General features: G+C 35.2%; 1 protein-coding gene across 1 annotated transcript in view; it reads right to left on the bottom strand.

Annotated features, from left to right (window-relative positions):
* Positions 1 to 12394, bottom strand: part of LOC145247985 (uncharacterized) — a 43620-nt gene that overhangs the window by 5243 nt on the left and 25983 nt on the right. Inside the window, exon 2 of the mRNA XM_080109642.1 lies at positions 1144 to 1264. Within this exon, the coding sequence (XP_079965768.1) occupies positions 1144 to 1264 (121 nt within the window). The remainder of the gene's footprint in view (positions 1 to 1143; positions 1265 to 12394) is intronic.

Below are 12394 nucleotides of genomic sequence, written 5' to 3' on the forward strand. Positions count from 1 at the left end.
CGGGAAAGACGTAGCGCACAAAGGATGAGGATGGTTGTCGATATTGGAGGTTGTCAGCAAATTATTCTACTTACCTACACTAATTTTTTTTTTTTTTTACAAAGGAATTATCACTTATCAAGGCCCAGCGGCCACTCGAGAAAAAGGGTTAAAGCATGCCCAGTCGTCAAATGGACGATATCATAGTAATCGTTAGAAGTGTAAACTTAGCAAATTGGATTACTTAAGGGGGATTTGTTTACATTGGACTTGAAGACGACCATATTGTTGTCAGCTGGAAAGCAGGTAAGCGGAAGAGAGTTCCACAAATGTGCAGTTCTAAGAAAGAAGCTTTGTTCATGGAATCTACGTTTAGGTTTAGGCGCAGATAAAGAGTCGGGAAAATTATTGATAGTGTTTTCAGTTAGTTGAGTGTTTTTCAATGTTTGGCAGGGGGGGGGACCATAGATTGGAGCTCAGACGAGCACTTGCCATGAAAATAATGATAAAAGAGAGGTTCACAACGTCCTCTCTATGAGAAAGAGGTTGCAGGGAAAAGAAAAGGGCATCCCCCACTAGGCTATGAAGTCTAATTAAACTAAGTTACATATACAACATTAAACGATTTGATTGTAATTTTTACAATAATTCAAATGATGTGACACCCAACCTATTTCAAGAGCATTTTCATAGATTAGTCAACTATCTCATTTGTATATTACCAAACTCCTCTGCATTTGAAAAGGACACAGCACAACTGATGTAAGCCCCAACCTATTTCAAGTGCGTCTTTTGAAACGTCAGAATTAAATGTGAAACTCAGGAACCAATACAGAATTTAGAACTGTATGTTTTATTTATTCTACAGGGTAGATTATTCTTGTCGCATTAGTAGGCTCTTGTGGTAGGCAAAATAGTTGGCGCCGTGATAAGGCAGGGCATACCCGTAGACACACTGCCTTAAATGCTGAGATTTCTGAGTTGAAGAATTAAGTTACCACTTCAGCTTTCATGGAAAATCTCAAAACTGTTTCTGTGATGTCAACAATTTAAATAATTGTTTGTGAGCAAATCGTTTCAAGTTTCCCTATCACTGATATAGGTATGTTTTGGCCACATTTTTACACGATTCTATGAATGGTGACTACATAAATTCTGACTTACCTGAGTTTCAATGTTTTTTCTTTGCTGTGGTGCCGAGGAGGTTTTCTTTAATTGCAAACTCCGCAAGGTGATGATGAGCGGGTAGAGGTCCGCGCATTGTCTCGAACAAGCCTGAAGACGACTGATAAGAATGAAGAAAAAAACATTGTTGAGAAATTTTGCTGAAATGTTGATAATCCACTCACAGTGTGAGAGGCGTTTCTTCTATTCTTTTGTGTACATGTGCATGTATGTGTATGTGTGTGGTGAGCTTGTGTCTGTGTGCATAGTGTGTGTTTGTGTGCGTGTGGTGCACATACATGTATGTGTGTATGTGTGTAGTTAGCATGTGCAGTTTGTGTGTGTGTACATGTGTGTGTATATGGTGTGCATGTGTATTAGTTCCATTTTTTTTTAATGAATACATTAATTTGTTTTTAAAGGTAAAATACTGCATTAATTCCTGTATATAATAAAAGCGGCACAGTTTTCCCCCTCTGGACCAAATCACTGTGGGTTTACAACAACAAATACCACATACAAATTTATTATGTCTACAGTCTTAGCCACTACCTTACGTAACTTTAGAATGACATTATATACACATTTAGGCATTATATTAAAATCTTATGTTAATTCTGAGGAGTGCCATGATCACAGACTCATCATCTACAGAGGAAGTACTTCCTATTTTATTCTCTACATTTCCTGTACTCCCACCGCCCCCATTTGACACTGGCATCATTCCTACATATTCCTACTCTGCTGGGTTATAACCGCTCTTAACTGATTATTTGACACATACACACACATTAACTTATAGATATTCCTAATTATAGATAATTTCTCCCTACTGAATCCAGCCAAGCTGATTGGCTGAGAAGTAGACATTCTCAAATTCTGCTATTCGTTTCTCCCACCATTAAACGAACATGCCGCCATTTTTATTCATTCGTTGCTCTACACTTAGGAAGTATTTGCTTTTCTGGACTTTTCCGATATTAAATCATTTATGATGCTATTATATGCATTCATCATCAACGGACACCTGAGACATCACGCAGCTACGTGAAACTGCTTCTCATTCCACTCACTCCCGCCTCCATTATTTCTACATATTTCTTTTAACTTATGTCTTCATTTATTTAATTAAAACATAAAACACAAAAATTATTTTTTTTTACTTCATTAGGGAGAGAGAGACAGAAAGCGATTGTAAGGGAGACACAGTTAGAGATAGAGAGATACAGAGAGTGGGAGAGAGAGATAGAGAGAAATCAGCCGTATTACACTTTAATTTTGGTCACTAATTCATTCACATGTTATAAGGGTTAATTCGAAAAGCTTTTGTGTTACTGTGCTAAAAAGAAAAATGTAATTCAGATACAGGAAGTACATTTTCAAATATAGTACTGCATTCTCATATTTATTGCTTCCAGGTGACTCCAAATAGAACAAAACAATGAGATTCTTGAAAAGGTAATTCTGTTCCTTCCACCTGCTTTCACAATTATATGAAGAGAAATTAAAAAGAAAAGATTTTAAAAATATATATGAAATACAGTAATTTTCATATTGTAAACTGCTTCAGCAATTTCCGCAACTGACTCCATATACCTCCCTCTTAAAATATTTGTGAAAGTGATTTTTAGGTTGTAAACTGCTTCAGCCATTTCTGGGACTGACTCTGCATACCTCCCGTCTAATATATATATATATATATATATATACACACACACAAAATAAAGTAATTTGTAGATCGAAACTGCTTCAACCATTGCCAGGATTGACTCCATATACCTCTCTCTTAAAATATATAAGTGATTTTTAGATCGTAAACTGCTTCAGCCATTTCTAGAACTGACTCTGTATAACTCCTATCTAATATATATATATATATGAAATAAAGTAATTTTTAGATCGAAGCTGTTATTTACATGTTATAAGAGTTAATTCGAAGCTAATTTAAAGTGACAATTTATCGTGGCCAATTCGCTAAAAATGTTTACTCTTTCTTCACCTCCTTCTCCACTTAGCGTCCCACGTTCACACCTTGGAACTGATGGTAACTTTTTTGTTGTTGTTGTTCTACGTTTTTTGTTTGCTCGACACGGTACTAGATGCTATTTGTACATTTCCATAGGGTGTTGCTTAATTTTTAAGCTATTTTTTTTTTGCACCTGTGGGCTCGCAAGGCTAATAACTAATATTAAATGTCTTGCTTCTATTCATAAACCCACGTAGGTCACAAACCAAAATACAATTGCAGTTTGCTTTTATCTATATTTGAAAGATCTGGGTGGAATTTAGATCATTTTCATTCTGTGTAAACGGAAATACGTCACAAACCTAATTAACTTGCTGTGAAATATATTTCTGTCAAAAATACATAAAATAACCAACTCCTCCCCAAATCATAAAAGAGAGTGTTTATTTCAAAAGCCTTTTTTTAATATAGGGAGGCTGGTGGTATCAATTTGAAAACTGTTCTAAACGTGAGGAGATTGCTGGTTGGGCTACAACAACAAAAGTACTTTAATTTTGTAGGTGGTGGGGTGCATATTAACACCGGGCAACGCCGGTTAACTGGTCCTGCTAGTAATAAATAAATTCTCAACAAATTGAAATCCAACGTCTTCACTCTAATGTTTTATGAACTGAGCTACTTAGATTTTATTATTATCTTAAAACATAATTGCAGCTTGTTTTTAATTTTGAAAATTCATTCTCCTCAAATAAATCGACAGTTCTACTTTGACTATTAATGTTATAACTATAAATTTGCCACGATGTCATAGATCTATGACTTATACCAAATTTCAAAACATCAACTTAAACACAACCGATCATAAGAATAAATAGTTAAACATAATCAATAATGTTGGAAATCTATGCTCTTATAAATTTGGTTTATTTGTGCACTGATATTCATATGAAAACCCGTTTTTCTATTTATTTAAAAAAGAAAATACAACTAATTGAATTGCATTCATCTGCAAAAGACTGAATGTCGTAATATTTGCATAAAAATGTTTCTATATATATTTATGTATGCATATATATATATATATATATATATGTTTAAAAAATTTTGCCTACCAAACTCCTCTGTCATTTTTTGGTCAACGGACATGAAACTTCATATATAGAGTATTCAAACCTATGCAAAACTTATATTTGGGTTTTAGACTGGGAAAATTGGGACAAAGGTGTGAAAATTTAAAAAAAAATGAAACTTTCCAAGGTGAAGGTCGAATGACAGCATTATGAATATGCATGCGTAATGTAATAGATATTGGTTCATGCTTTGATTTTTAGCCTTGCAGCAAACGTCTTCAAAGCTCAGGCATTAACGTCAAAGGAAAAAGTAAATCGTAAGCTAAGCGCTTTGGTTTTGATTCTCGGTGGTGTCGCACAAGTCATTTTATTAAACTTTTTAAATCATTACTATATATATATTAGGTCCAATATAATATAATAATAAATATGAAATTTGCATTAATCAAAATATCATATTTAAGCATATTTTACAACCAGGCAATGCCGAGCGGCCTGCTAGTTGTCTTAATCATCTAGAACAATTTATTTTGCTTTAACTATGGATTCGTATTAAAAGTTAATATGTAATCTCTACTTCTTTACTATTATATAAAGGGATGCATCTGTGAGTTCGTTCCCTATGGACTCCTAAACGACTGGGCATATTTTTTTTTTTTTTTCACACAAATGTACTTCATGTACCTAGCAATGGTTTTAGATAGGTTTTGCGTTGGAATGTCTTTTTTTTTTCTTTTTTTTTTTTTTACACAGAGATCACCACTTATCAAGGCCCGGAAGCCACTCAGGGATAAGGGTTATTGCAAGTACATTATGTTAGTGAGGAGATTTGATGAAGTGTTTACTTAAGGGGGCGGTTCATTAGGAATTTGTTAACATTAGACTTGAAGACATCCAAGTTGTAGTCCGGAGGGAGGCAGGCAGACGGAACAGAGTTCCACAGGCGTGCAGTTCTAAGAAAGAAGCTTTGTTCATGAAATCCGCGTTTTGATTTAGGCACAGATATAGAGTGGGGGAAATTTTTCACAGTGGATTCAGCTAGACGGGTGTTTTTCGTGAAAGATTGGCGAGGGGGGACCAGGGATTGGAGTTCAGACGAGCACCTGCCATGAAAATAACGATAAAACAAGGATAGGCTTGCAACGTCTCTTCTGTGGGAGAGGGGTTGCAGGGTAGAGAAAAGGGCATCCCCCACTAAACCACGAAGTCTATTTTGTACTCTGTCAAGGCATGATAGGCTGTTTTTGGCAGCTCCTGCCCAGATATGGCAGCAGTATTCCATCCTTGGCCGTACTTGGCTTTTATATAGATAGAGAATTGCATCAGTAGTGAGATATCTTCTGGAGCGGTAGAAGGATCCCACCATCTTTCCAGCGACCTTGACAACAGACTTGATGTACGTGTTCCATTTCAGATCAGGAGTAAAGGTCAAACCCAGAAGCTTGTCAAAACACGGGGCCTCACCCAGACGAGAGCCATCCATCACAATTGATGCCATCTTTGATAAGTATTGATAATCGAAAAAAATCTTATGAGAAAAGGAACAGGCAATTTTGATCAAAGTAAACGCCTTATACAGCCTAACATCACAAGTGCATTTGAGAAGTTTTATCACCGCACAAGCAGAAAGGCTCAGCATATAAAATCAACAATAGATTCTTTGGTATGACAGGGGCACATTTGAAATTAATGTTTATCTTTAGAGCCCAGTTGAACCATGATACTTGACTTGTACATTTTGAACTTTACTTGAAGCCATTATTACAGCACAAGTAGAAAGGTCTGGGTGGAATAAACATTAGGCTCTTTGATGTGACAGGAGCATGTTTGTAATGAATGTTTTTGTTTAGAGCACAATGAAACCATGATACTTGATATTTGTATTTTAAACTTTAATTCAAGCCATTATATATAAAAATAATTTTATAAATTAGGTTCTCTACAGTGCAATGTAAACTACACTGTATTGTGGACTAAGTAATTGTGTGGAGGATTGAAAGATGGACGATTTTACCGATTTCAGAATGTGGAAGGATGAAACATTCATTGATGTACATTTATTCCCAGGCAACCTCGAGTCTCACTGCTGGTAAATACTGCAATATAGGCATATATATATATATATATATATATATATATATATATCAGTAGAAAAACTCTCTCAGCACAAAGAATCTAGTCTATATAATAAAATTTTTAGCTAGTTTTATCCATCTGTGACAAATTACATTTCCAATACAAGTTTTTAAATTAACTTTCTGTTCATAATTGTATACGGTTTAACGTCCATTTTACATGCAGGAATGTGTCAGATGGTTTTTAGAAAGTGATTTCCATAATAACCTATCTTTGGCAAGGTCTTTGCTCATCTTTTGTTTTGGGGGGGGGGGGATTGGGATAACAGGGGCAGCCCACAGGGGAAAGGGAAGGAAAGCGTAGGAAGAAGGGATAAGGATGAACTTGAAAAATAATAAAAAAATAAATAAAGGACTGGCAAGATTTAAGTCAGTTTGAAAGTTAATTTCTAAAAGCACATGATGGCAACCTTCTTTCTGTAAAACTAGCGAGGGTACCCGGCATTGCCCGGGTGTGGAGAGGTTTTATGGTAAAGGTATTGATCAACGGAGTCCTAAAAAATCTTTAAAAAAAAAAATTAAAAAAATTATTAACCAACCCCCTAAAAAAAAAAAATGTAAATAGCAGCAAGTACCTGTGCGAGCGTAAAAAAAGTAGTAGGCAAGAAGGCAGGCCCGAACCTGTACCACTAAGAGGTAAAGAAAGTGAAAAAAGCAAACGGTTTAGTCGCCGTGGTCACTGTGATATATGACACCATCGTTATTCAAATTAAGTTTAGTCATTGCAAGGCGTACGAAGACTTTGCAAAAATGTTGACAAAAAATGTTACCCCTCCTTGTAAAAAACGGCTCAGCTGACAGAGAAAGCTTCGGATGCAAATCTGGGCTGGTGATAAGAAGACCTAGGTTATCACGACCCCACCTCTCAACGTAGCAGATAAAGTCTGCCGTAAAGGCAAGCCAATAAGGTTGGAACGAGTGCAGCTGCAGGAGTTACCGTAAAGGTGTTGCAGTGCTTCACCATCCGCCTATCAGGACTCTAAACCGTATTTTTTATCGTCCAACACATATGACCACGTAAAATTGATACTAAACTGAATATGATGTTTATTTTGTTCAAATCCATTATTATTAGTATTTTCTGCCATGCTTAGTGGTAGTGGCGGAAGCGGGGGGGGGGGTCAAAACAGCAGTAGGCAGTTTTGGTGAAGAGAAATTTTAAAAAAGAAAGTGTTAGTAGGCGAGCAGGCTTGAACCCGTAACGCAAAGGAGGAAAAAAAACCCTAACGTCTTAACCGGTGCCGCCATTGCGCAACCGGAAGTCACAAATGTTGTAATCGAAAAGAAGACGATGACTTGCAAAAATGGTGACGCAAAAACCGACCCCTCCTTGTAAAAAACTGCCCAGTTGAGGGTGAAGGAATGAATGATTTTGGCCAATTTTTTAAATATTTATCGGCCGAAGGATCAAGCTTCAAAACAATACCAATCATATGAGGATCCGTCAGGTTAGGGTTAGGGTTAGGGTGTGTCAAATGTTTTTGATAGACATACAAACACGCACACATTTTGCCGTTTATACATAAACATTTGCCTGACCCTTTTATAGATTTGCTCGTTTATTTAAAAACATGGAGTGAAATTATTTTACAACAGTGCTCTACCAGAGAAGAGGGAAATTTATACATATACTAAAAGGCTAACCGGCATTGCCTGGTTTTAAAATATGTTTAAATATGATATTTTAATTAATGCAGACTTTGTATATATTATTATAATCTATTGGATCCCATATACAGTAATGATTTTAAAAGTTTTTAAAAAATGACTCGTGTGGCACCACTGAGAATCGAAACCAAAACGTCTAGCTTACAATTTACTTTTTCCTTGGACGTTAATGCCTGAACTATGAAGACATGTTTACTTCAAGGCTAAAAATTAAAACATGGACCAATAGCTATTACGTTACACATGCATATTCATAATGCCGTCACTTGACAATGTACAATCCTCGTAAATCCTGAAAGTATTTGTACATTATAGCAAAATCCTTAGAATACTTGTAGAATCCTGTGAATTGATGTAAAAATAGGATTTAGGTAGGAATTCGTGAAACGGAAAGGTTATTAGTGGAATTCCAAGAATTGGTAAGTTTCAATTCTGTCAAGGTAGAATTTATTAATTTGTTGGATCAGATGATTTTAAAAAATTGGGGCTCAGTAAACTACCCTTCTGATTTAGCCTTATATATTATACCAACTTTTAATTATTTTTTACCATATTATCCTATCCCTCATTCTCGTTTCCTAATTATTAAGCCAGTTTTTTTCTATATTGGCATTTTGTATAATTCTGATCCGTCTCCTCTTCTAATGAGACGCATTTAGAAGGCGGTTGAAAGTCATATAGAAGCAGCGGAGATATGGTTTTTAAGCAGAATTCTGCAACTTTAATGGAAAGATAGAAAGACAAAGACGTCATGCAAATCACTATTCTATAACGTCCAGATCAGACAGCTAAAGTTCTTCAGCCATTTAATGTGGGCAGATGGCTTAGAAAAAAGCTTGGTGTTAGGTAAAAATCACCAGATAAAAAAGCAGAGGAAGCCGACGAAAATGTTTACTGGAAATACGACTATGGATCTCATTAGAAATATCGAACGCAGAGGAGACTGGATAGCCATGATCATCGATGTCTGCAATAACAGACCTGATACCTGTAGAATGAGAAGATGAGGATGGCTAAACAAGAAATTGACTTGAAACGTTATTCTGTTCTAGAGATTTATAATTCTGAAGAAGTAACGATTTTTTCTATTTCGACCCATTTTTCACCTCTTAAAAGATATTTTAACCGGCTAAAGACCCATAAAAGAACGATCCATAAAAAATACACTCATTTGAGGCACCTAGCGCAGCTCTGCGAGTTTTAGTTTCGGAGGAGATACAGTTTGAAAATATGGAGACAGACAGACAGACTTTTATATATTAAATAAATTAAAATACAAAAAACAAAAATTATACTTCTGAAAAAGTAGCTTTGTCTATTTATATCGATTTTTGCGAACACAAAAGGATTGTATTTGAAATTGTATGTACTAACGTTTTATATATATACTAGTATATAGTATTGCATTGAAGTTAAAATTCTCATAAGTTATATTGTCAGTAGTAAGTCGCAAGTTTATTTTTCAGTGGCGTGATAGTCAGTGTACTTGGAAAAACCCCGTTAGGCAACCTTAGTTTGTATCTTCAAGTCAAACATAACGTTCAGTGCATCTTGAAAAAAAAAGGATAGAAAAATCTTTATAATGTACATACACATTACAGAACAATGATATCATATTCCAAAAATCACACGAGTTTAGATAGTAACTCTTCCATTTGGGTAATAATCAAGCGATATAGAGATTCCAGAATTTGATAAGATTCACTCAAAGAAGGCCGGAGGTTATATCAGCCAAAACATTGTGAAAGAGACACCAAAGATGAGAACAGTAGTCAGAATACTCACAATAATATGAGTATGAATTAGATTCATTTTTGATGGGTAATATTCTAATTAGCATTGAAATAAAATGCTACGTATTTCTTAGATGATTACACCATAACTTTCTTTCAAGGATTCACTATGCATAATTGCGGCTGTTGTTTTTAATTTTGAAAATTCATTCTCCTCAAATAAATCGACAGTTCTACTTTGACTCTTATTGTTTTAACGATTTTATTTTGATTTTTTTCATAATGGCAGCCTTTTATTAAATTGACAGGAATTGTTTAATTAACTGAAAAGCAAGGAAAGAAGCCATTTCAAGTGATAAGAATATATATATATATATATATATATATATATATATATATTTTTTTTATAGTATGTTATTTGATTATACACATATGTATTATATATTTTACTGTATTTTGTTACTAATTTTTAATGCCATATCCTCGGGTTCCTATATATATATATATATATATATATATATATATATATATATATATATATATATATATATATAGTTATTCTTATTATTATAAGCCTGATGAATCCTAGCGTGGAAGAAACGTGAAATATTCTGTGTAGCTTAAGTGCTATATATATTTTATAACTTACTATATATATATATATATATATATATATATATATATATATATATAAGTTCAGGTAAAGTGCTAACCTAAACTAAAAACCAATATTTCTCCAAAAGTGCTCAATACATTTGTAGAGCTTTTACATAAATAAAATTATAAAAACATCGTAAGGAGTCTACACAGATCAAACAACATTTCACGTTTTGTCCAAGTAATTTTTGCAATCAGAAAGTAAAATTTTTTCTTTTCTTTTTTTTTTTTTTTTACATAGGCATCACCACTTATCAAGGCCCAGAAGCCACTCGAGGATAAGGTTTAAAGCATGTACAATAGTCAATTGGACAAATAAACCTTTCCCAGAATTCCGTCCAAGAGACACAAAGAATGACTCTCCCTCTTTACTCATTCAGATGCTTTGGTAGGCACTAACCCCATCCTCTGTCAGTTGTCTGCGTCAACCACATACTTCCAAGGTTCCCTTAATTTAATTGCTCTTTTCCTAAACCGGCCAAAGAGTAATTAAAAACCACATTATTTAGGTCTAAGAAAACAGCTAAAAAATAAATAAGTGTTGTGGGATGAGTGTGAATCTTAGAGTAGAACCCTGGGATACGGCATCAATCTGTTCCGGGGCTGGGATCGTACGATGAAATCACTGTATGGCAAGGCCTAAGCAAAATTTTATACAGTACATATATTTTATACAGTACATATATTTTATACAGTACATATTAAAAAATAGTAACAAAATACAGTACAGTATATAATACTCATGTATATACCTATTTACAATGACACCCCACGGGACAGAGTTAGACACCAGGGTCGTTTTTTAACGTGGAGAAAAGGTACAAAAATAAAAAATTGCCTCAGTCGTGAAAGACTGCTCCTCCACTGAAAGAGAACAAGAAATGGAAGTGCAGTATCTTAAGAACAGATAGTACACTTTGATCTCAGCCAAAAGGCCAACATCGTAAGGTGGAGCAAATAATGTAAACGGGGGCTGGCATTGTATTCCACATCATAACCTAAAAAATCATATCCTAAGGTCACCGTATACTAGGGCGACGATATTCCAGGGCCACCGTATTCTGGGGTTCTACTGTATATCCATGCCTACTACATTTCTTATATTAATGAAATATTTCTAGACCATCATACGTGCATATATTCACTTCGATAAATAAATGAGTAAGAAATAAGACTTTTTTTACAAAGGGGTTACTATATATCAAAGCCTGGAGGCCACTCTAGGATAAGGGTTAATGTTTGTATGGTTGTCAATGGAAAAATATAGTAATCAAATAGAATCATAATGGAAATTTGGTAAAAATTGGATAACTTGAGGGGATGGCTCATCAAAAACTAGTTCATATTCAACCTAAAGACGACCATATTGTAGTCAGTTGGAAAGCAGAAAAACGAAACAGAGTTCCACAGGCATGCAGTTCTAAGAAAGAAGCTTTGTTCACAGAATCTACATTTAGGTTAAGGTACAGATATAGAGTGGGGAAAATTATTGATAGTGGTTCAAGCTAGATGAGTTTTATTCGTGAAAGTCAGGCGAGGGGAACCATAGATTGGAGCTCAGACAAGCACTTGCCATGAAAATAATGATAAAGCAGAGACAGATTCGCAATGTCTCTTTTGTGGAAAAAATGCTGGGCAGGAAGGGCTAGAAGCACTTTATCCTGTCTTGACAAAGACAGGATAAAGTGCTTCTAGCAGCTCCTGGCCAGATGTGGTTACAGTACTCCATATTTGGATGTACTTGGCTTTCAAAGAGGTAGAGAATTGCATCAGTGGTGATATATCTACTGGATTAGTAGAATGATCTCACCATTTATCCAGCAGCCTTAGCATTTGATATACGTGTTCTAACTCAGATCAGGAGTAAAAGTCAGACCCAGAAGCTTGTAAAAACATGGCACCTCCTTGAGATGAGAGCCATTCTTTTCAATTGATGCCAGACGTGGATCTGGCCCTGTCGGTGGGGCATTAGAATACGCCGACTGCCCCCCTGCAGAGGGTAGAAGTCCCTCAATGGGGGTC

This window comes from Euprymna scolopes, chromosome 26 (assembly GCF_053919585.1).
Source record: "Euprymna scolopes isolate OS-2025 chromosome 26, ASM5391958v1, whole genome shotgun sequence".
Classification (NCBI taxonomy): Eukaryota; Metazoa; Mollusca; class Cephalopoda; order Sepiida; family Sepiolidae; genus Euprymna; species Euprymna scolopes.